The sequence below is a fragment of the Jaculus jaculus genome, chromosome 6, assembly GCF_020740685.1.
Source record: "Jaculus jaculus isolate mJacJac1 chromosome 6, mJacJac1.mat.Y.cur, whole genome shotgun sequence".
NCBI lineage: Eukaryota > Metazoa > Chordata > Mammalia > Rodentia > Dipodidae > Jaculus > Jaculus jaculus.
The window spans coordinates 45,021,795-45,047,427 of NC_059107.1; the positions used below are offsets into that span (position 1 = coordinate 45,021,795).

Below are 25,633 nucleotides of genomic sequence, written 5' to 3' on the forward strand. Positions count from 1 at the left end.
CAGACCAGAGACAAGGAGGCCAGTCAGAAGGCAGCCACATAGATAGCGCCATGAGCAATAATAAAGCTGGACTCCCACATCTCCTCGGCCATATCACCCTCCTTGTACCCTGAGGAGACTGGCCTGCTCCAGAGAGGCTCTGGAGCTCTTGAATGTGAATCCAGGCAGCGTTAGTCCTTCCAGAGAAATTGGCCACAGTCCAGTGACATCAGAGGCCACAGGGAGTGTGTGGCTGTGTGAGTTCATTCACCCAACCAAATGTAGCCCGTGTTTATTTATTTTATATTATATTATATTATATTATATTATATTATATTATATTATATTATATATTTATTTATTTATATTGGTGAGGACCAAGCTCCAGAAAACTATTCTCTCTCTCTCTCTTTTTGATAGGGGCTCACTCTTCAAAGGCTTAGCCAATGAGGAGAGGAAACGCCTTCCCAACCCACACTTTACTCTGTTCTGGAACACTTTGCCTCAGACCTAGCTCACCTTGCCTCTCTTGTTCTCTCAGTGTCTAAGCAGAGCAGATGATCGCACCCAAGTCACATTCCTCCCCCTGTAAACACACGGGAATTTCTTGAGGTAGGACTTCGGCATTCAGTCTTTATGTCAATAGCTAATGATCTCAGGTGATTCCAATGCCCTGACGAGACTGATGACTCCTCTGGCTAGAAAGCCTTTCTCCCACTCTGCTCAGAAAACTTTGATTCACCCTTCAAGACACAATTCACATGTCTCCCTTTCCAAGAGAACCCTCCCTTCTCCCCAGAGAAAGTTACTACTTTTCCTAGAGAGTTAATACTTTCTTGAACCCCCCCCCCCCCGCAACACCCTCTGGGAGCAATTATTTGTCTGTCTGTCCCACTCCCTAATTTAGGATGTGAGCTATGGGAAGACAAGAGCTACCCTGGCTCCGTCTTGATGCTCCCAATGCTGAACCTGGTGCCAACAAACACTTCAGAAGGAAAGGGAAGCACCAGAGCAGTGTGCTTTGCCTGGTCCACATGTCCTGCTTCTCTGGCAGTGTGGCCAGTCACTCAGATTGAGAAGGACAATTGAACCTATACCTGGGGCCCCAGGTGGCTGACCCTTCCTAATTGTCCCTCTGTATTTGGTTCCCAGCCCACGGCCCCACCTATTTCCAGATTCTCATCTCCTCAAGCACTTGGAGCATCTGACCCCTGCTTCCTGGATCCGGGGCTACCTACCCTTCTAGAAACTCCAGCCTTGGGCAGCCAGAGTTACAGATCTGAGAGGAGAGCGTAGCATGGAGTGAAAGCAAGGGACAAATGCATGGGGCATATTGCAGCAGCTGCTTGTTCAAGTTAGCTCCTTTCTGTAAGCAGCCCTATCTCTAATGCCCAGATAGTCTTTTCCTCTTTCTTTCTTCTTCTTCTTCTTCTTTTTTTTCTTTTGAGGTAAGGTAAGCCCAGGCTGACCTGGAATTCATGAATTCATTATGTCACCCTAGGGTGGCCTCAAACTCACGGCGATCCTCCCACCTCTGCCTCCTGAGTGCTGGGATTAAAGGCATGCGCCACCACGCTTGCCTTTCCTATTTCATTTTTAAGTTTTTATTTATTTATTTATTTAAGAGAGAGGCAGAGGGAAAGAGAAAATGATCACACCAGAGCCTCTAGCAGCTGCAAACAAACTCCAGACACCTGCACCACCTTGTGTATCAGGCTTATGTGGGTCCTGGGGAATCAAACCTAGGTCCTTTGGCTTTGTTGATAAACCTAAACCATCTCTCCAACCCCCTATTTATTTTCTTTCTTCTTCTTCTTCTTTTTTTTTTTTTTTTGGTTTTTCGAGGTAGGGTCTCACTCTGGTCCAGGCTGACCTGGAATTAACTCTGTCATTTCAGGGTGGCCTTGAACTCATGGCAATCCTCCTACCTCTGCCTCCCGAGTGCTGGGATTAAAGGCATGCGCCACCACGCCTGGCTACTTTCTTCTTTTTTTAATTTGCAAGTAGAGAGAGAGAAAAAATATGGGCATGCCAGGGCCTCTAGCCACTGCAAACGAATTCCAGATACATGCACCACTTTATGCATCCAGCTTTATGTGGGTGCTGAGGAATCGAACCTGGGTTGTTAGGCTTTGCAGCCAAGTGCCTGAACCACTGAGCCACCTCTCCAGCCCCACTTTCCTATTTTATATTACATTTGTCTCCATCATCCCAGTGTGCACACATGAAAGCCAGAAGTCAGCATCAGGTGTCTTTTCCAATTTCTCTCCACTTTGTTTTGTTTTGTTTTTAGACAGGATTTCTCACTGAACTTGAAGCTATCCCGTCCAGCTAGACTAACTAACAGGCAAGTCCCAGGGATTCTTCTTCCTCCGCTTCTCCAGTACTGGAGTTACAGTGTGTGCCGCCATGCCCAGCTTTTATGTGCTCAGTGAGGATCCGAACTCAGGTCCATATGCTTGCCATCTCCCCAACTCCTCCCTTAATATATATATGTATACACAATATGTATATATATATACACAATATATATATACACATATATACATATATGTTCATATACATATATATATTGTGTGTATATGTGTGTGTGTGTATATATATATATATATACATATATATATATATAATTTTTTCTTGTTTTTTCGAGGTAGGGTTTCACTTTAGCCCAGGCTGACCTGGAATTCACTATGTAGTCTCAGGGTGGCCTCGAACTCACAACGATTCTCCTACCTCTGCTTTCCAAGTGCTGGGATTACAGGCGTGCGCCACATGCCCGGCTTCTGAATATTTTTACTGTCCCTTTCTCAGGTCCATTGAGATAAAGCAAGTGATAAGGCTACACAACGATTTTAGGCTGGGACTGCCAAGAAAGCATCTGAGATGGCTCAGCGGTTAAGAAAGCTTCTGGTGTAGAGAGATGGCCCAGCATTTAAAAAAGCATCCGAGAATACAGCCCTGGAGCGGGAGCATCTTGATACAAGGACTGGCTCTGTCGCTGTCTCCTAGGGCCTTGGTTTCCTTGCCTGAAACTTTCTTCACCTGACATCAATAGTAGTCTCACCTCACAAACTGGTGGTGGGGGTTCAGTGAGGGGTGGAGAGGGTTCTTCACATGACCTGGGCCAGGCCTCCTGATTACTACTCTAGCCCAAGGCTCCCCACAACACAGTCTGTTTCTGAATGTCCCCATAGCCTGTCCCTCACACGCCCCAGGCAATGACTGCCCGGCCACCTGTAACCCACGGAGTCCACTCCACACACAAGCATTGTCTTACACGTTGGAGCTTTTACTTCAATTTGAAGCACATGGTTGGGCACAAATGTGAACAGCTTTGGCCTTTTGAGCACAAGGAAGGAACAGACCTTGGCTTTGAATGTGCCCTGTCCCCTACATACTGGCCCATTCTCCTGGTCCCTTCCTGCTGCTGCCCTCCTGTCCTGCCTGCCACAGGCCACTGACCTCCATCAGGGTGCCATTTGTCTGTCAGCTTTAGGGGGCAGCTGGTGGGGCAGGCTCTGGGAGCAAAAACCCTCTGGAGGATGCTCCGGGGCATGGCCTGGGTGGGGGACTGAGCAGTATTGTTTCTTTCCCCTCTTCCCTCCTCTCTCAGGAGCCTCAGGGTCCCAGAAAGAGCTGGGGTCCTCAGAGCACTGAGAATCAGGGTTAGAGGCCTGGGTAGCTAGTAGGCTGGACAGAAATCTCCTGCCTCATCTCCACCCCTCCCAGGTACCCAGCCTCCCTCTCCTGGGTCCTACAAGAATGATCTTCGTCCAGCCAGCTCAGGGCCCAGTGTGAACAGAACACTGGCTCAGAGGCTCAAGTGCTTCCAAAGGTCGCCACATGTCCATCCCTTGCATGAGTTCTTAGCAGAAGTGCTGACTCATCTTTGGCTTGAAGTGGGACTCAGCAACGGTGGCTTTTTGCTGTTGGGTTTTTATCTCCCTGCCTTGTCCAGCATCTCTGTGGAATCTTTGGCAAATGAACTTCTGCAGCTGCGCTCTCGCTCTTCCAGGCCGAGGGCAAGGTGCAAAGTAACTGTGGATCGGCGGAGGCAGGTGGGAGGGTGAGGAGGAGGAAGGCCGCCCCCCTCCCCACCTATCCTGGTCCTGCATGATCCTGAGAGGTGGTGGGTGGGCTGAGCATCCGGTAGCTTCTTGGAGAAGAAAGCGAACAAGGCTGGCTTGGCAAACTCAGCTTTCTCAGGCTGAATGGAGAAGAGGCTCACAGCAGCATCCTGGCTCTAGCCCACGGCCAGTCACTCCTGAAAGAAATGACAGTCTGTCAGAAGCAGCCCCTGCCTGCCTTGAGGTTGGATACTGACAACTATATAACATTCTCTCGGTTGTCACAGCTGCCACAGGTGGGACGTTAGCCTCATATGGCCCAGGCAAAGGTTCACTTAGCAGTGGGGCCAGATATGGACCCAGGACCTGCTGACTCTAACCTCATTTCCTTTTTCTTCCCCCTCTTCCATGCCCCTGCTGTTTTGTTGGCATGAGTGGAGAAAGCCAGGCCATCAGTAGCTTGGGGACACGGGGTGCTGATCCCATGTTCCTCAGCTTCACAACTCGGAGGGGTGTCCTCACCCCTGGAGTGGTAGAGCAACTCTGCCCGCAGCCTGGTCTTCCCTGGAATGACTATTCACGGTTCCCTTCCCTCCCCAGCCCTGTTCAGACAAGAGCACCACACCTGAGGGTCCTGAGGCTCACTCTAATATTTACTTGTTTATGAGAAAGAGAGAGGCAGCGAGAATGGGTGTACCAGGGCTTCTGGCCATTGCAAATGAGCTCCAGACGCATGCACCACCTTGTGCATCTGGTTTACATGGGTCCTGGGGAATCAAACCTGGGTCCTTTGCCCTTGCAAGCAAATTCCTTAACCACTAAGCCAGCTCTCCAGCTCCTGAGGCTCATTCTAGTTGCAGCCCACCACTGCCATTCCCTTAACTTCTCTGGGCCTTAGTTTCCACCTCTGAAAAATGGCCCAGCTAAAGCAGATTGATAATTTTCATTTTTTCCCCCCAAGCAGTAGAAATGAGGGATGAAGTGCGAAGCCCTAGCCAGAACACAGATCAGCAGGGTTCTGCGTATCTGGAGCATCAGAAATCAGGAACACGGAGGAGGAGAACCCAGGGCCCTCCTGTGTTCCCCCCACTAAGGAGCCTCTTAAGAACAGATAGCTAAGGAGCAGCGTGGAAACTGCTGGACTTAAACCACCTGTAAGTCCCACATTTCCAAGAAGGGGTGGGAGGCAAAGTCACGAGCCCTGAGAGCATCGGCCCTCAGTCCCAGCAGGAGCTGGAGCCCACGGAACACTGAGTCAGTATCAGAAGCCATTGTGGAGGCTGTTCAGGTTCAAAGACTACCTGGAAAATGTTCTCAGACACCATGATACAGCAACCCCCTAACGCAGCTGCAAAAATTTCTGGTTCCGCCAGAACCCTGACCAAAGAGCTCATTCCTTAACATGAAAATAGAACATCTGTCAGGCACCTCTGGCATGCCAGGTGCTTTCTCATAGCTCATCCCAGGCTGAGCCTCTGCAGGCACCAGAAAAGAGGTGCCGCTCTTCCGCCGCGTCAGGATTAGAACCCAGCTCAGCAGTGGTTCCTACTACCACACAGCAGCTGAGGGAAGCCAGGCTTGAGGGACAAGCAGGAAGAGGCCAAACCACAAGGCTGGAGGACTGCTAACCACAGCCCTGGGGCGCCTCGCCTCGGAGCCACGGGGGCCCTGGGGCGTCTCAGGAGCACAGCCAAGATACGGTCCAGGAGCCAAGAGGAGAGGTTGGGGCCAGGCTGGAAGCATGGTCCAAGCTGGGTGAGGGAGTCAGGCCACGGGGAGGAGAGCTGTCCAGCTAATGGTGGCTAAGCTGGGGGAAAGGAAAAGTGAGAGGCAGGCAGGATCTTGATGTGGTAAATCCCAGCTTTCATGTTCCCCAGCTCACTGTGCATGGCTGGCCCCAGCAGGGATCTGCTTTTTGTTACCGAGTCTGGGGAGGAGGATTAAGAAGCGGAAAGGAGACCCATGGGGATGGCACTGGGTCTGTGGTCCACCAAGTGATTTATGGTCTGCGTCATCCTGGCGCTGGCCGCCTGGGCGGGCCCTGCCGCGGACTGGGCCCCGGGCTCCTTTCTTATCCAGCTTCACTGTGGTCTGGAGACAGAGTGGAGGACTAGAGCTGTTCTCCTGGCCACACTGTGAAGGTGACTGGGATAGCCTGCATCTAGCCACAAGTCCTGTAGGTTCTCAGATCAAACTGAAGTTTTGACATGCTCCTTTTCCCCCGGTGTCTATGCTGGACCCGAGTTCCCACCACTCATCTTAGTCCAGGAATCCCAACACACGTATCATCTCTCCAGGGCAACCCTACATCGATTGAGGCCGGGAGAACACCAAGAGGCCTCGGCTACCGGGACTTTCTCCACCGTTAACTAGCTGCGTGACCTCGGGCAACTCTCCCTCCCTGTACATGAGGGGGAGGGGTCTACATGAATTAGCATTCCCCAAGGGGCGGTCTGCAGAATTAGCCAGTTAAGGCATCCCAAGGGCCCTGTCACAGACCTTGACACTATCTTGGAAAGCCACTGTGTCACTAAAAATCCTGCAGGAAAGAAATTCCCTTGGCTTTATTTACCTAGTATCCTCCCAACAGATAAGACCACACAGTTACAACTGCATCATAGGAGGGAAGCCCACTCCAGCACCAGCACTTTGATAAAAGGAAATTTATTTAAAGCTACAAAAGGGCATTTCATGGAGGCCAGGGGAAGGTCTCAAGAAAGGTGACGCAGGTTTGCAGAATGCAGGAGGAGCAGCCCGTGGCTCTGCCCTCCAGGAGCCCCTGGTCATAGAGCTGCCTCTTCAGGTGTTCGCTGACTTCCCCTGCCTGACCATCTACAACTCTTTCTGTTCCTCCCTAGCCAGCAGAGGAAGCAAACTGGCCTTTTTCTTTCCCAAGACCAACCAGCTGTGGCCGAGAGCAAGAAAGCAAACAGGACAATGCCACCCTTTCATAAGGGGCTGCAGGGGTACCTGCAGAATTGCAGATACAGGAAGAGCAATTACTCCTCATCTCAAGGACGCCCTCCTTCCTTCTCACCTGATAACATTTCGCCCCCGTCTTGCATGCCGAGGACATCTTACCAGGGTTTCAATCTCCCTTGGCTCTAAACTAGGTTTGTAGGCTTCTGCTTTGGGGGTCAAGGTTCTGAGGATAGGTGGTGAACCCCTCAGCCCGCCCTCTATCCTCAAAGTTTCTCTATGACCACTGCACACTGAAGATGTTCCTTAATGAGGTGCTGCTGCTAAAATAACCTGCAGAATGGGTTAGATGGAAGTCCCTTTCAGCTGGTCTGACATACCCATCAGCTCAGTGTGGCAGGTAAATACATCCATCGCAAGCAGAGGTTGCCTTTCCACCCGTTCACTCCCCTGGGGTCAGAACAACAGCCCCACTGAGGCCAGTGGTCAGCTCGGTTCACTACCTGTCACTGTGTCTACTTTGTGGCAAAAGAAAGTGAGGCCTACATGGTCACATCATTTTCCTGAGATCACGGGACCTAGACACCTCTGTTTCTTCACTAGTGCACAGAGCCAGCTGGTTCCCAAGCCATCTACCTAGCTGCCACCTCCCCGGGGTCAGGAGACAGTCCAGGCTTTAGATTCTAAGAGCCTGCTGGAAGGTGGCCCACAGCAGGAGGCCTGGCATCCCCACAGCCAGAGCCGGCAAGGTGTGGCCTGCAGGGGATAGCCACATCATGTTGACGCCTTCTCTCTGGCTACAGATCTGTTTCTCTCTCTCTCTCTCTCTCTGCACTCTGCCTGTGTCTCTTTGGGCCAACTCTTTCTTGGCTTCCCCTCTGTTTGTCTCCCCACGTCCCCTAGTATATCTATCTTTCTTGGTCCAGTGCCCTGTGAGACTAGAGCTGGTCCAGGAGAGGATGGAGGCACAGCTGCTCTGGTGGCTTCTCTTCCGTCTCCCTTCCTGCAGGGCTGCCTGCCCATTCCCTCCGCTGCTCTGCCAGCCCCAGCAGCACCCAGGGACCGTATCCCACAGCACCTGGCTGGAGGGTACCAGAAGGCTGGGCAGCTGGAGCCCGACCAGGTTTGGAAGCCCCACTTTTGGAGGTCACAACCCTTCCATCTTCCCAGTGAGTCTGACCGCACAGACACCTCACATGCGTACCCTCTCCACACCAGACCTGCCTTCTTTGGGACTCCCCATGATGCTTTGCTTTTCTCAGCGCCTCCCCACCACCCCCATTCCATCCTGCATAGCGTCAGCAGGGGACAGGGGCAACGCCAGACAAGCCAATTCCTGCTCAGCAAGCCTTTGCATAGACCACTGCCTGTCCCTGGGAGACATGGAAGAGAAACTGCTGTGGGTACTACAGTACCAGTGGACTTGCCAATGTGTGGGGGTGGGGCAGCCGGGAGAGGCCCCCAGCAGCCCAAATAATGGAACAATTTTAGCAAAAGCAGTATGAGTTCACGACAAAGACAGTTTGAACACGAGACAACCCCTGCCCTTGTCTCTTTGAGGATTCCTAAGCCTCTCCCCTAGGTAAGACTCTAGATCCAGGTGAGGGTGGGGACATCTCTCATCAAGGCTTTTTAGTTCTTGCCATTCTATCAGTGGCACTACAAAAGGAGCTTCCAGCTACACAAAGACGAGGCCAAAATTGAGACGAGAGAAATGACTCTTTTGCACACCCCCAGTACGTACATGTCCACAACGTACGTGTATGCACATGCACACCCCGCAGGCAAGCAGAACTGTGGCTAAACGTGCCAGCCAAGTCTTCAGAGAGCCTCTGCTTGAATTCTGACCAGATATGTGACCTTGGACAAGTCACTTAACTCCTCTGTATCTCAGCGTCTTTCTCTACTTACTATAAAATGGTAGTATTATCTGCTGCAGAAGGGCATCAGGATAAGGAACAAACAGCAAGGCTGCTCTGGTAGCCCCATGTCAGAGCACACACACCTGTGTGCCCCCAGCTCCTTTGTTTGCCCGTCAGCAACTCAAGGCAGGAACCACATCTCCAAGGCCACCCTCAGGATGGCACAGAGGGACTGACCATTTGATATTTGTGGAAGACAGCTGGAAACCCCTTATTTATTTTCCTCAGGCTTCTGTTGTTTCTGCCATTCTTTGGGCAAATGTTTACTGAGTGGTTACACCAGACCAGGCTCTGCTCAAGGCTCTGTGAATCCCGCAGCAAACACAACAGGGAGACAACTCCCACATCCTCCCTTGACAAGCCAGCCCAAGCAGCTAGGACAGGCCCTGTCCCCATGCCTGGTGTGTTTCCCTGTGCTCTCAGTCAGAGCTACTGGGAATGTCTCAGCTTCCTCTTAACAACGCAAGGTCAAGACCGCAAGCATCACCAGTCTGCAAGGGACTCTGAGGTCGCTGTGGCTCAGGGCGTCCTTTGCCCTGACACTAAACAGTCTCTGGTTCTGGCTCTTCTGAGCCTGCAGCTTGACTTTTTATTGCCTCTCTGCTTCTTCCCGAGTGATAAGACCCCTGGCTGGGCTCTGGGTGCTGTCTTGGCACCTGCTCTGGTTCAGGAGCTGACCTCGCTACGAAAGGTGGTTTCTGCTTCTCTGCTCGACCCCAGGCACCTGGTAGTCAGGGTCACGAAGCCTGCATGGTGTGAGCTCCTTGGCCCAGAAGGGGGCCCCCCTTTGCATTTTTATGCATTGCCTTTATGTCATTTAGTTCTAAGCCCCAAAGGGTGGGGCCTTTGTTTTGTTCTCCAAAGTGACCTAGAACAGTGGCTGAGAGGCTCAACACTGAAAATGACTTTGTCATAAACAAGGGCTTTTGACATCTTTAGCATTTTCTACTCAGGGACCTAAGAAGACTGAAGAAGAAAATCTGTATGTGTGTGGAGGGGAAGGTGGGCAAAAGCGGGTCACCCTTTGCAAATAACTCCTCCTGGTGCCCATCAGCTCCTCTGTGGGGGTGGTGGCAGGTCAGGGGCAAGGTGGCAGGAAAGTGAGGTGTGATGCATTGTTGCTGTGGAGGGAGGGGGACTCGCAGAAATACTTGGTCACTATCAACCCACCATGTCCCCCAGCTTCCTGGTGGGCTCTGAGCACCTCATATCCTGGAGCTGTTCCTTGTGTGGCCAGATGCCTGGCTCTGCCCTCAGTGTTACCACGGGGCCACCTCTAGGAGCGTGAAGACAATCAGCTGCCCTCCAGTATGAACTTTCTCACCACCTGGATGGGAAATGACTCACCCTGTGGGAGACCTCCATCTGATCATGACAGATGTGCACATGTGTCACTGCTTTCCTCCCATCTGACAGACTTGGTGCTTGCCTGTGCTTCCAGAGGGCATCTCTGTGCTGGTGTGATTCAGGTGTCCCCCATTAACTTAGGTGTTCTGAATGCTGGGTTCCCAGCTGATGGAATTAATGCCTCCTGGAGGCAGTGTATTGTTAGGGGCTGGCTTATGGGTATTATAGCCAGATTCCCTTTGCCAGTGTCTGGCACACTCTCCTGTTCCTGTTGTCTACCTGATGTTGGCTAGGAGGTGATATTCACGCCATTGTTTTCCCCAACCATCATGGAGCTTCCCCTCGAGCCTTTAAGTCAAAATAAGCCGCTTCTTCCCCTCCACAAACTGCTCCTGGTCCTGTGATTTCTGCCAGCAATACGAACCTGACTGCAACAATCTCTTCTTCAGAGAAGGTAGGAGATACCTGGGCAGAACTGCTGCCCTAGAGAGAACACCCTCATCCGGGTCTGGTTCTCACTGCAATTTTGTTTATTAATTTTTATTTGTTTATTTATTTATTTATTTTGATTTTCTGAGGTAGGGTCTCACACTAGTTCAGGCTGACCTGGAATTCACTATGTAGTCTCAGGCTGGCCTCGAACTCTTGGCAATCCTCCTACCTCTTCCTCCCAAGAGCTGGGATTAAAGGCATGTGCCACCACGCTCAGCTAATTTTGTTTATTTTATTTATTTGAGAGCAACAGACAGAGAGAGAAAGAGGCAGAGAGAGAGAGAATGGGTGCGCCAGGGCCTCCAGCCACTGCAAACCAACTCCAGAAGCATGTGCCCCCTTGTACATCTGGCTTATGTGGGTCCTGGGGAATCGAGCCTCAAACTGGGGTCATTAGGCTTCACAGGCAAGCGCCTTACTGCTAAGCCATCTCTCCAGCCCCCCCCCCCGCTTCAATTTTGGACCACCTGGAGGATGAAGTACTTGGGGACCATAGCAAGCACTCTGCAATCATGGGGCAGAGAGCAGAAGAAACTTGGAACTTTGGCCCAGGTGGTGGTTGGGCTACAGGTCCCAGGAAGAAGCTGGGCTGGGGTGAGGGAGGGCGTCTGGAAGGAGCTGAGCTTTCCAGAATGGGTGGGAGCAAGGCAGAACCAGGGAGATAAGAAGGGCATTTTAGGCAGTGCTGGCACATGCACACAGACACCAAAAACAGCCCCTTTGGGCCAGGAGCTCTGTGCAAACCCGGACACAGTGAGTAGCTGGCTGGGGCGTTGGGAGAATTGAAGTGATCAGATGTCCTGTTGAGTCTGGCCCATGGGGAGTCCCAGGGGAGTCCTGAACAGGGGAGTGAGGCCATCAGACTGGCTTCCAGCAAAGCTGCTGGGAGGAGTCTGAAGGGGCCTGTTGGAGCCTGAGCAAATTGGCTCCTGCCACAGGTCAGGGATAGCTATGAATGAAGGTCTTAAAGGAGGGCATGACTCCGGGTTCTGCAAACACTTAAACTGGGAAATCAAGAAAGATGGAGTTTGTTTGTTCCCCCCCCCACACACACTTTTCTATTTTTTTTTTTTTTTTTTGAGGCAGGATCTCTCTCTAACTCAGGCTGACCTGGAATTCACCATGGAGTCTCAGGGTGGCCTCGAACTCGGGTGATCCTCCTACCTTTGCCTCCCAACTGCTGGGATTAAAGGCATGCACCACCACACCCAGCTTGTTGTCTTTCCCTCTTAGGATCACCTGTCAACACTTTGGGCACAGGTAGGACGCAGGGACGCCAATCCCCTCTGCTCCAGGCCCTCTCCTGAGGGCTCAGAGCTGAGTACTAGATAGGGAGTCTTCACTGCCACCTTCACTAGGCCACCTCCATACTGTACCTGGAGGTGGAACCAGCGGCCACTCCTCTTTTCTCACCTTTGGCCTCAGGAAGGCCAGCTTCTCAGGCAAGGAGATAAGAGAGAAGAGAGAAAAGAGAGAGGGAGAGAAAGAGAAAGAAAAGGAGCTGAGTTCATAGAACAAGTTCATATGTTTTAACCATTGATCCCTGGATAGCTCCAGAAGGCTTGGCTGGCCACAATCTGATTCAAGGTTGAGACCCTTAAACAAAGCCACCCAGCCTCCCAGCCCCCAGGGGCACCACTGAGATCTGCTCAAGAACCCAGACCCAGCATTGACACATAGAAGCTCTGCAGGGAGGGAGGTCCTGGAGGGCCGGTGCTGAGCCCTTTGGATGTGAGATTATCACAATAAAATAAGTGTTTGGTCCTACCTGAGCTGCTGTCTCCCCAAACAGAAGTTGGAAGAAAGCAGAGAGGGTAAGAGGAATGGAGTGAGGGGTCTGAAGGAGGAGTGGAAGAAATACAACGTGTGCTCTCCAAAGCCCCAAACGCAGGGCTTAGGGAAAGTTTGCCACTGGCAGCAGCTTGTCCATTGATGGGCTCCTGGGTCTGGAGAGACTAAAGCGAAACAGTCAGTGGCAAACACACACACACACACACACACACACACACACACACACACACGAAAATAGGAGGGCACCCCAGGACCTGCTCCTGCCCACACCTGATCCCATCACTATGACTGACACTGAGGGCATCCCCCCCACCTCCAATCTGGCGCTAGCCTGGCTGTTCGGGGTTCACAGAGGGCCTGAGGGAGGCAGCAGACCCTGCTCTGTCTCTCTTCATTCAGCTGGCCAGCCCTGCTCCAGGACCCCACTGCCCAGGGCAGGCCACCCGGTGACTGTTCCCAGAAGGTGCCCAGATTCCAGGCAGACATGTCCCAGAAGTCTCTGGCGGGCGGTGGCGGCAGCCGTTTCTTAAAAAAGGCTTCATGTCATGCTGCAGTCAGCTGTGGGGCCCAGGCACCGGGGTGTTTACAGCCGCCACTGCCCTCCAGAAGCCCCTCCTGGGACGAGTTGATGGGGGGGCTCTCCTTTATGTTGCCTCCCCCACCTTACTAATGCACAATTCTGGAGTCAGTCAGGATGATGGTAACAACGGGTGGGATGACTTACCACCTCAGGGCTGCTGTCTGGTTAGGGCTTCAGCAATCACAGGTCAGGGTCTGGTCATACCAACCCTCCCAGCTACCTTCTTTAATTTTTTTTTTTTTAATTTATGAGAGAGAGAGAGAATGGGCGCACCAGGGCCTCTAGCCACTCTTAACTGCAGATGCATGCACCACCATGTGCATCTGGCTTATGTGGGTTCTGGGGAATCAAACCTGGGTCCTTAAGCTTGACAGGCAAAAACCTTAACCGCTAAGCCATCTCTCCAGCACCCCAGGTACCTTCTGGCTTGCCTGTTCCCTCCAGCCTAGGAAAAGAGTCATTTCCAACAACTGCCTAGGAGGTTCACAGTTTTGAGATGGGGGGGAGAGGTTGACTGCACTCTAAGAACTAATTAGGTGGCTTTCAGGTTACCCTGTAAGAGGACTGAGTGACACCTGGTGTGGGAAGAGGAAGAAACAACACTGAAAGCAAACAAGGGGGGAGGGGGAGGAGTAAAACCCAGAGATAAAAAGTCAAGAGCAAACAGCGGCGCCTGAGAAACAAGAATTGCAGCCGCCAACTTTTACGGCGGCGTCCAGCCCTGTTATTCATAAGCGAGTTTCCTCCCTCACAAAGAACCTTTTGCACGGTTTTCGCTGCTGCCTCCAAACCAGCTGCTCGCGCTGTTGTATCCTGAGTGATGATGAGGTTCTGAAAGGGCTTTTTGGGAACAGATGGCCAGGGGAGAGCTGGGGAATGTGCCAGCGGAGGGCCGGGCGGGCTGCCAAGGCCTGCGGTGACTGAGTTCTTGGGCTTCCAGCTCGCGTGCTTTCCCTGCCCTCTGCCCTCCGTGGCGCCAGCAGGCCTTCCCAGCGAGCGCTCGGAACATCTGGAGTCTGGGGCTGCCAGGAGGGGCGCGGGGGGGCGGGCTGCCGCGGGGACCCGCTGTTCCCGCGGAGCTCCCAGCTAATCAAAACCACAGGCCCGAATGGGAACCAGGCGCGCTCCCAGCTGCAGCCCGAGGCCGCCAGGCGACTTAACCCGGTGTCAGGCCTCGCTGGCGGCGCGGCCCTGGGGGTGCGCGGAGATGATGACACCCCCTCCCCCAAAGCCCAGCCCAGCCCAGCCCACCGCTCGCCACCACCAGCGCCACCACCAGCGAGCTATTGGCTCCCTGCAGCTAAATGGAACCTCCACGTGCTGCAGACTGCTGCTTACATAAGAGGGGTTGCTCCAAGCTGGAAGGGTGCGGGGGGCCTGTGGAGGGGCCTCCCTACGGCACGGGCCACCGTGCTGGGCAGCCGGCGAGCTTTAGCAACGGAAATGCTTGGCATCTGCCGTCAAAGAGAGAAAGCAGGTTCGAAACTGAGCTCTTCGATTTTCCCCATACACACTACACTGCTCTTGGCCCCAAGCTCCCTTCTAGGCAAGGAGGGGGGTAGGCAGGAGACAGTGGGTGAGGTGCCTGGCACACAATGGGCCTCAACATATGGCTGAGTGTCTGTTGGTGGTGGTCTGTTTATTGGCATTCTCCTGTGCCAAATGTTTCTTGGTATAAATGGACGCCCTTTGAAATGAGGGGTTTCTGGATTGGTGGCTCACTGGTCCCACTCGAAAGGGCAGGACCAGGGCTTTGGACTGCAGTGTTGGCACTGGGAGAACCCCCAACTCAGAATGATTTGTCCTCCTCAGCTGTCACCGTGCAGAACTGCCCTTTCCAAGACGTTTCCTCCTGGGATTGATTCCACTTTAAGTTGTTACCGTATACCTATAAATGTACGTGGTTTCCCTTCTGCTACAAGATCTTGTTTAATCCTCCCTGCAAGGCTGAAATGAAGGTATGCTGTTCTCAACTTACCGGGGAGAGACTTGAGGATGAGAGAGGCTAGGTAACAACTCCAAGGTCACACAATACCAGGACTTAGACCCTCCTCTCTGACCCCAAATTGTATGTCCTGTCTACTTCATGGCTTTGCCTGGGCCTCTGGAGTATTCTTACATGTGCCTTAAATGACAGCACCCCAGAGAGGTGTAAGGCTCCCTGGAGTGGACCCCAAATCTGCATAAACACACTTCTACAGCATCTGGACCAAAGGTCATTGAGCCTCTGCAGAAGTTTCCAGAGGGGGATCCTGACTCGTGAGATTTTCAGGGTGATGGAGGTACTCTCGATGTCCCTAAGGGTGGTGAGCTCTGAAAACAGAGAAACTTCCATGTCTGAGCATACAGGGCTAGTTCCTTCTCCTCATGTCTAAGGCCCTGGATTGGTTCTCAGCATCATAGGAAGACAGGCAGAGGTGTGACTTGCAAAGTTTGGGCGTTTGCAGTATCGGAGCCTCTAGCCCACTTCGGACCACCCAGGGAACATCAGAGCGTACATTCCAAGGAAAGCCAGCTCAGCTCAGCTCACCTGGGAGGCTCCCCAGTTAATAATCCCTCCAGCCCAGACCTTGCCAGACTTGTGGCCTGACGGTGTCAAATGTGAGAGGAGAAACGGCAGCTGAGAGAATGCTCCGGCTCTTAGAACAGCTGGCGACAAACGTCTATGTAATTGGAATGCCAGAAAAAAAAATAAATTGCATCCATTTTTATGACTAGAAGGGAATTGGATGGTGGTTTCCCACCCACCCCTCTTTTTTCCCAGCATAGACAGACTCCATGGGCTTTGAGCGCAAATGGTATTTAACTCAGTAACTTGGCCTGGAGGATTTGGAAATGAGAACCACCTCCCCGCCTGCCTGGTTTCCATGTGGGAAGCAGGGCAGTGAAGTGGGCAGAGCCGGGCTTTACAGAAGGAGAGACCAAAGCCAGAGCAGGGATGACTAGATACATGGCATGTGGGGACAAAGCCAGGACAGTGCCTCAGTGGGTGCTCAGGGCTCACAGGGGAGGAGTCTGCATCTAGTTAGGAAGGGGTTAGAAGAGAAGACAAGTCCAGCCATCCATTTTCTGTTGCCATGAAGCTTCCCATTCCTCCCAGAAGCAGCAAGGAAGAGGGAGACACCCAGTCAACAGTAGTTTGCCTGCTCCAGGACACCCACAGGCAAGGGGCACACCTCCACCTCCTGGCCATGCAGGCCCCATGGGCTTGGCTGGCATCCTGGGGCCATTGACACAGCTCTTACCTCAATGCTTTACTATCTGTCCTGCCTTCCCCCACCCCAATCCCAGGGCCTGTGAGCAGCTAAGGCAGGAACTGAACGGCCTTTCATCACCAAGACTCCAAGGCACACCATCAATTTTTAGCAGTAGATATTGTTACTTAATGCCTTCAAATCACTAGAAGGCGTGGTAACAGACTGCGGGACATCGGTCCTCCATGTCACAGGTATGGCAAGCCCCATGCAGCCCAAGTGTGGAAGAACAGGGCTGTCCCCCTTCCTCCTCTCTCCTCCTGCCTCCTCTCCTTCTCCTCAAGAGACTTCCAGAAGTTGCCACTTTAGAAGTAGGAGTTGCAAACATGTGGCACAGGGCCAAGTACTTAGCTGATTTCTCTGCAGAGTAGCAGAGCCGGGACGGCCCTCCCCATAGCCTGCCTCTCCCCCGCCCTGCACCTCTGACGGGTGGTCTTCTGATAAAGGCTCTCTGCACTAATGGGGTGAAATCTCAACCAGCACGAGATATTTGATGGTCAAGGATGCAGGGACCCCTTTGACCGGGACAGCTGAGGTGGGAATCAACCTGAATTCACCACCCTTGCCGTTCTCCCCGCCCCTGCCTGCTCTGCTCTGGTCTCTTTGGGGGGGGGGGGCGCCTGTGTTGTGCAAGTGCATGTGGAGGCCACAGGTCAGTGTGGTCTTCCTCAGTCTCCCTCCATCTCATTTTTTTTTTTTTAAACAGGGCCTCTTAACTGAACCTAGAGCTCAATGATGCTGCTAGAAAAGCCAGCCAGTAAGCCACGGAAACCTTTCTGTCTCTGCCTCCTCGGGGATTACAGGTGTGCGCCATCACTCCAGGCTTTTATGTGGGTGCTGGGGACCCAAACTAAAGTCCGCATGCTTGTGAGGAAAGCATTTTTGCCATCTCTCCAGCCCTCAACCCTGTTCTTAACACAGACTTGGAGGGACAGGGCAGCTCATCAGAGGTGCCAGCGAGCCCAGAGGCCACTGAGCTCAAGCTCTCAAACAGGTGTCCTAATAAAGGGTCATCCACCCTCTCAGCGACATGGTAACTCAGGGAGCAATGCCCCCGTTTGGGGCAGTTCCAGCTGTCACCAGTGTCACTGTCAGGATGACCAGCATCACACAGCCAGAGTGACACACCTGCACACAGAGCCAGCGATCCTTAGCCCCAACCCTGTCTCCTGCCACTCTGCCTACACGGGCCCTGCGTTAGAACCATTCCTTCCACCCAAGGCTCGTTTTGTGTTGAGATGGGCTCACTGTGTGGCCCAGGCTGGCTGTACACTGTTGGCAATTCTTCTGCCTCAGCCTCTTGAGTGGTGGGATTCCAGATGTATGCCATCACACTAGGCTCCGCTTAAGGCTTTAAACCCAGATTAAAATGAAGTTGAGTTGTCATGGAAAGCTAGGGTTTGAGTGTGTGTTCCAGAGGATGTACTGGAGACTTAACTCCAGATTTTCTATGTTGATGACATGGAGGAAGGGTTCTCCTCTGGGAGTTAATCAGGGGAGGCAAGGTCATCAAGGTCATTAAGGTGGGGCCCTGTGTGGTAGTAGCAGCTCTGTGAGTGGAAGACAGACCTGAGCTAGCAGATTTCCTGTCTGCTGTGTGATGCCCTCAGCCATGTTGAGTTGTAGCAAGAAGGTCTTCGCCCAGAATTGGGACTGGGCTTTTGGACTTCCGAGCCCCAGAACCACAACTAAATAACCTTATGTTCTTTATAAACTACCCCGTCCGTAGTATTCTGTTACAGGAACTGAAGGGACTAATGCGGAGGGTAATTGTGAAGCTATTACCTGCAATCCACTCACCATGGCTCAGTCTTGGTAAGAAGAGGAGTGAATGTAGACCTGATTGGGGGGCGAGGGGGCATTTCATTTTCCATGGAAGAACAGCAAGGGCCCCCAGTATCCCTAAGTTTCCCTGAAGCCAAGTTGAGCACATACACTCAAAACATCACTCAACCCCCCCAGCTAGACACAAGAACCCAGTCCCAAGGCCTCCGAGAAGGTGATGCCATGGGCAAGTTCAAGATGATGGCTTTGCTACTCCAGACCCAGAAAAGGCAGAATGGGCCCTAGGTCTTGTCCTCTCCCAGTTATGCATAACACAGAAGGCTCTAAGGTTGCCCCAGCCTTAGGTGATTTCCAGGTAAGCCAAAACCTCAGCTATAGGGCTGCAGAGATGGGTTAGTGGTTAAGGCACTTGCCTGCAAAGCCTAAGGACCCAGGTTCAATTCCCCAGTACCCATATAAGACAGATGCACAAGGTGGCTCATGTGTCTGGAGTTCGTTTGTAGTGGCTAGAGGCCCTGGTGCATCCATTCTCTCTCTCCAAAAATAAATAAATATTTTTTTAAAAATCAGCTCTGGATATCTCTCTGTTGGACAGCCTCTGACATGTGCTCTCTGTATCCTTCCTCCTCACTCTGCTTGTCTTCTTCCCTGGGCACAAGTCTTGCTTCTCCCATCCCAGAACACTATCTGCATAGATCAAGGCACCAGCAGAGGGAGGGTCTGATGCTGTCTTGAGATGGTGGGGGGGGGGGTATGAAGAGGTGGAGCAGAGTGGGAGGAGTGAAGTTAGGGTGAGGGGGTGTACCTCCCCTGGGCCTGCCCATGCTGCCTATCCACACCTCTTCTGAGGGACCCGGAAGACAGGATGCTGAATACTGGGGGAGTTCACTGAGAGTTTACCAACCTCCTTTGTCACAGAGCACGGCATGGAGCCATCAATCACGCCTTCATTTACCCATGTCACTCTCCCTAGGAAAGCTGGGCCCCAGAGTGGCCAGTGGCTCTTCCTCTCTCACCCACTTGATGAGGCCCTCTCCTAATTGGTCCTGCTAAATCACTCCCAGGAATGCAACTTGCAATTACCACTGGCTGTGAGGAGGGGCCTGAGAGTCCCTGGAGAGCATCCCAGGGGCCTCTGGGAAACCTGCCTCAAAGGAGCCTGGGGGAGGGGCAGGCAGGAAGAACTGAGGCAGCAAAGGTCTGGATGGGGGATTTCAGAGGCCCCAGATCCCTGTATGCTCAAGGAAACCCTCCTATTCCCAGGGCCTCTGGGCATCTCCTTACAGACATAGACTGGGCTCCGCCCCCCCCCCCCCCCCCCGCCTCTCCCTCCTGCTACATGGGAACAACGATCCAGATGGCTACAATAATCTTTTCCCAGCACTGACCCCTGACCAGAGATGCCCAAAGCAGGAGGCATCTGGGAGCCTATGGCTGTGCCCAACCCCTTTCTGCCACAGAGTTCCTTAAATACATCAAGCTTTGAACAGGCTGTCCTTTCTGCCTTTAATGCCATGCCCTGCTGCATCTGCCTGAGGGCCTCCTCCTAGCTGTCCTGCTGGGTCCCGGTTCAAATGCCACTTCCAATAAGACGTTCCTTCAAAGTCCCCTTGACTCAGTGACTCTTCCACTTGGCTTTGCCTAGCCCCAGGACGGCCACACTGTCCCTCCCACATCTACTCGCAGAAAGATCTTTCTGATCAACCTATTACTGCATGGGAGGTCATAGCCCTTTGCCCAACCTGCTCAGCAAATCTTTCTAGAATGAATGAGTGAATGAACATTATCTGCCTGGATGCACAGCCTCACGTCAACAAGGCCACATTCCCAAACCTGCAGAAGGCTTCTCTCAGGCTGCCACCTGCTCAAGCGAATCCCATCCCCACAGGACATCTGTCATGGACTCGTGGCAGGGGCGGAACTCGGCACAGGAGCACAAGGGGCAAAGAAGGGCTCCAGAGGTGCACTGTCTTCCTTATTTAGGCACTGGGCAAAGTCAGACCACAGAGCCTCAGACTGTCACCCAACAGCTGTATTATGGCAGGGCGGGGTTGGGGGGGGAGGATTCCACCCATAATCCCAGGGATTCAGGGAGTCCTAGAGCTGGGATGACTCCTAGAACATTCCAAAAGGCTGGTCTCTCTGGCCCCTTGGGAGCCTTGGGCTCAAGGGGGGTGTCCTTCCCAAGCTGTTATCTCTGCCTCCCCTGCCCTCCTTGGAGGGCGCTCCCCAAGCGGCTGGTGTGTACCTTGCGCTTCTTGGCACGCCCCTCGGCCTGCAGGGTGCGGGTGCAGCGCTGCACACACTCGGAGAAGCTGAGGTTGCTGTGGTCGGCACTGTAGTCCAGGTCAGCCAGCCGCGCCAGGGACAGGATGTAGTTACAGGCGATCCTCAGGATGGCCAGTTTGGACAGCTTCTGCCCGTAGGAGTAACATGGCACCTGAGGGTGGTGGTGATGAGAGGGCATCAGAAACAGTCACAGGAGCCTCTGCGCTGAGCACACGCCCCTCACCGACCTTGGCCTGGCAAACATGACAGGAGGCGGCCGGGCGTCTGCACCCTGCACTTAACTTTATGAGCTGCGCTAAGCACTTGCAGTGTGCACCCCCACATGCCAGCTCCCCCACACTCTGGGGTGTCTCTGCATTTGGCAAGAACGACACTGAGGCCCAGCTCATGCCACAGCAGCAGTCTGGATTGAAGCACTATGAATTTCGACCCTAACAGAGCCCACCAGGGAAAGTATCTGAAGGGACAGGTTTTCTTTTTAGTTCAGTTGTTCCTTTTCATTAATTCACTCAGCGACAATTTTATTTATTTGAGAGACAGGCAGAGAGAGAAAAAGAGAATAGGCACACCAGGGCCTCTAGCCACTGCAAGTGAACTCCAGACGCATATGCCATCCTGTGCATCTGGCTTACGTGGGCACTAGGAGATCAAACCCAGGTCCTTAGGCTTTGCAGGCAAGCATCTTAACCTCTGAGCCATCTCTTCAGCCCCAGTCACACTTTCAATGGACACTTGGGAATCCAACGATTAAAACCTTGACTCCTATAGACCTGGTGGCACACGCCTGTAATCCTAGCACATGGGAGGTAGAAAGCAGGAGGAAAAGGAGTTCAAGGCCATCATCAGCTACCTAGTGAGTTAAGTTCCAGGCCAGTATGGTCTATATGAGACCCATATCAAAAAGGAAATAAGGGTTGGGGAGATGGCTTAGTGGTTAAGGTGCTTGCCTGCGAAGCCCAAGGACCCAGGTTCGATTCCCCAATACTCATGTAAGCCAAATGCACAGGGTGGCACATGCCTCTGGAGTTCGTCTGCAGGGGCTAGAGACCTTGGCATGCCATTCTCTATCTGCCTCCCTCTCTAAGAAATAAATAAAATAAAATGTTTTTAAAGTAAATAAAATAGGTAAATACAAATTAAAAATAAATAAAAACTTGACCCCTAGCCAGGCACAGTGGTGCACACCTATAATTCCAGCCCTCAGAAGGCTGAGGAGGAGTATTGCAAGTTGAAGGTCAGTCTGGTCTACATAGTGTGTACTAAGCCAGCCAGAGCTACCTGTCTCAAAAACGGAACCAAGCCGGGCGTGGTGGCACACGCATTTAACTCCAGCACTTAGGAGGCAGAGGCAAGAGGATTTGCCAAGAGTTTAAGGCCACCCTGAGACTTCATAGTGAATTCCAGGTCAGTCTGGGCTAGAGCAAAACCCTACCTCAGGGGGGAAGGAACTGAAGCAAAACATAAGAAAAAACCTTGAGTCCTGCCTTCAAAGAATTTAAACTCAAAGGAATGATATCACAACGTCCCCTGGGGCACTGGGGACTTCCAAAGGGACACAGCAGGTGCTCAGTTTAAAAGATACAAACGTGCTATTTCCTTTTTATTTCTTCTTTATGTTTTTTATGTTCCTGGGACCCGGGGTGTTGCCAGGCATGGCACACAGCAGGTGCATATTAAATACCACAGTCCCAACCAGACTTGACATGTAACAACTTGCTAATTACATAAGGCCAGGAAGGGCTTCATTCAGAGAGAAACCGTCCTCCTCATTTAAGCAATGAGCAAAGCAAGACAGTAGACAACCATCTGAGGTCGTCTGAGATTTGCCCAGGGAAAAAAAAAGTGGAGCCCCTGACTTCTTAACCTTGCCCACCACAGTATGAGCTACGAAGACCCCAGCACAGCGAATGGAGTATGGTGTTGTAATACGGACATACCACCAAATATCCATCTGATGGGCTGGGGAGATGGCTTAGCAGTTAAGGTGCATGCCAGCAAAGCCAAAGGACCCAGGTTCAATCCCCCAGTACCCATGCAAAGCCACAAGGTGATACATGGGTCTGGAGTTCATTTGCAGTGGCTAGAGGCTCTGGCATGCCCATTCTCTATCTACCCCCCAAAAAAATAAATGAATAAGTAAATTTCCATTTGACCAGTGCTAACCAATGGACCTGCTATTCCTACAATAGCCTGTTTGCCTCAATGGCTAACACATTCTCACTAGCAACTGCTGCTCTGGTCCCCTCTATGGCTTTTTGGGATCTACACACAGCATCCACATCACTCACTGGCTAGTTCATATCCTGCTGAGAGGCGGACCTCCGCAGCACAACCACACGTGTTTAGAGCACACTCCCACAGGCCAGGTGTTCCCTAAGGCCAATGGCTCCAACCAAAGATGATCTTTGTCCTTTAAGGGACTGATGACAATATGTCTGGGGCCTTTTCTAGTTGCCATAGCAGAAACGCAACTGGGGCTGAAAGGGTGTCTGGGGATGCTCCTGGAATATCTCACGATGTACAGGATCCTCCAGTGCCTCCCACAACAAAAGAATTCCTTGGCCCCAAAATCTTAATGATTCCAAAGATGAAAATCCCTATTCTAGTTCTCTGGGATTAAGCATGAACACACTGGCTACTGACTGGGGGCTCTAAAGCCATCATTCACTTTAGCCCAGGCTTTGTCAAGGAGCATTCTCGGACTTCCCATGCCTGCTCTACCAACAAGGGGGATAGCCTGTGCTTAATGGTGCGCTAATGGCACCCATCTGTCCTTAAGTCCCCATTCCTGAGCACCCTCCTCCTTAGTGGTCAGTATTCCTAAGGTCTAGGGAAAGGCTCATGTCTACAGAGTAAAGCCCAAATCTTGCCCCTCAGAGCAGATCTCAAAAGGGTTGGTTGACGAAGGGATAGAGAGAGAGCTTAGTGGTTAAAGGCACTTGCTTGCAAAGCCTGACAGACCAGGCTTGATTCCCCAGTACCCACATAAAGTCAGATACACAAAGTGGCATATGTGTCTGGAGTTCATTTGCAGTGGCAAGAGGCCTGGCATGCTTGTTCTCTTTCTCTCTCTCTCTCTCTCTCTCTCTCCCTCCCTCCCTTTTCTCTCTCTCAAATAAATATTTTTTTAAATATTTTTTGTTCATTTTTTATTTATTTATTTGAGAGCGACAGACACAGAGAGAAAGACAGATAGAGGGAGAGAGAGAGAGAATGGGCGCGCCAGGGCCCCCAGCCACTGCAAACGAACTCCAGACACGTGCACCCCCTTGTGCATCTGGCTAACGTGGGACCTGGGGAATTCAGCCTCAGTCCTTAGGCTTCACAGGCAAGCGCTTAACCGCTAAGCCATCTCTCCATCTCTCAAATAAATATTTTAAAAAAGAAAGAAAAAAGCATTGGTTGAATGAGGCAATAAGTGAATGAATGAATAATTCCAGAATAGTATGTGTGTATGGTGAACAAAGAACAACTTTAGTTGTCATTCCTCAGGAACACCACCTACCTTTTTTGAGACAGAATTTCTCGCTGGCCTGTAGATCTCAATTAGGCTAGCCTGGCTGGCCGGCAAGTCCCAGGAATCTGCCTGTCTCTGCCTCTCCAGAGCTAGGATTCCAGCCCACACCACCTTACTTGGCTTTTTTTGTTGTTGTTTGTTTGTTTGTTTTTGTTTTTCAATGTAGGGTCTCACTCTAGCCCAGGCTGACCTGCAATTCACTATATAGTCTCAGGGTGGCCTCGAATTGATGGCAATTCACCTACCTTTGCCTCCCAAGTGCTGGGATTAAGGCATGCATCACCACACCCGGTTTGCCTGGCTTTTTTTTTTTTTTTTTCGAGATAAGAGTCTTACTCTAGTCCAGGCTGACCTGCAATTCACTATCTGGCCTCAGGGTGGCCTTGAACTCAGGGTGATCCTCCTACTTCTGCCTCCTGAGTGCTGGGATTAAAGGTGTGTGCCACCATGTTCGGCTTTGCCTGACATTTTTATGTGAGTTCTAGAAATCAAACTCTGGTCCTCATGCTTACAAAGCAAGTCTTTTCCCACCTGAGCTTTCTCCCCAGGTTTCTCCAGGATGTTGTGAACCCAGTTCAAAGACCTTCAACCCTCAGAGGTTGAAGAGATGATATAACCTCTACCACCTGGGTTCAATGCCTGGCTTGGGTTCTGCCTGCCTATCACATCCTGAGCAGGTCACATAATCGCCCCCAAACGCGGTATCTTTTCACATTGGGGATACGGCTGACCCCTCAGGGTGGTAAGGCTTCACTAAATGACACAGGCACTGCCCAGAATAATGCCTGGCAGATGTCAGCAATATGACGACTGTCTGTTATACAGAAGGTCCCCAAAGAGGGGTTTCCAAAAGGGCGAGAAGCCTGGGCATGGTGCCTGCCCACCCCTCACTCCATGGGAGGCTGGAGACCATGAAATCTGGGCAGGGGGTGGAAGAGGCAACAGACAGAAAGCCAGTCTCCTGCATTCCCCGCCCCCACCAACCTTCCCATCCCCTCCCTGGCCGCAGCTCCAAACCCATCCAGGAAAAGCTGGCAGAACAATGCGCTTTGCCTGTTCCCAGCCAGAGTCCAGAAAACCCTGCTTTATCAGCTTGAACAAATAAACAAGATCTGGCAGCCCTGGGCTGGGGAAGGGGGTCCCTCTGCCTAGTCCTCGCCCTGGGAGGTGGTGCCTGCCTATAGCAAAAAGGAGAGCTCTAGGGACCAGTGTGGCTCTGTCATCCAGCACCGCTCTCACCAAGAAGCCACACTGGGAGTTTCCCTTCAACAGCAGCTCTGTGCACCTGGGCTCCAGAACAGCTGAGCTTCCAAGAGGCAGTCAGCGCTCAGGAGAGGTCTGTGTGCTAGGACCCAGGGCCACAGCTAGGCTGCAGGGCAACAGGTGAGGCCAAGGCTGACCCAGGGGCCCTATGCCAAGTTCTGTGCCAGTTTGTCCCAGATCTGCCATTTTTGTCCCATTGCTTAGGGAAAAGCCTGGGTTAAGCCCTCACACAAATGGCACAGTGTCTGCTGTTCACTGAGAGCATTATCCCATTTGAAACCTGTCCCATGTAAAGATGAATGTCCCAGTTGCACATGAGGAAACAGGTGACATACTGACACCATACTGTCAGTAGCTCATCTGCCTGGTACTCAGAGAAGACACATGCCACAGGACACTCCTCCTCTAAACACAGGACAGCAATGGTT

General features: G+C 52.1%; 1 protein-coding gene across 1 annotated transcript in view; it reads right to left on the bottom strand.

The window, feature by feature from the left end:
* Nucleotides 1–3,247: 3,247 nt before the first annotated feature.
* The window catches only part of Atoh8 (atonal bHLH transcription factor 8), a 28,180-nt gene continuing 5,794 nt past the window's right edge, over nucleotides 3,248–25,633 (bottom strand). The window contains exons 2-3 of the mRNA XM_045152646.1: nucleotides 20,385–20,576; nucleotides 3,248–4,243 (exon numbers count right to left, since the gene is read on the bottom strand). Of these exons, the coding sequence (XP_045008581.1) occupies nucleotides 4,238–4,243; nucleotides 20,385–20,576 (198 nt within the window). The 3' untranslated portion in view covers nucleotides 3,248–4,237. The remainder of the gene's footprint in view (nucleotides 4,244–20,384; nucleotides 20,577–25,633) is intronic.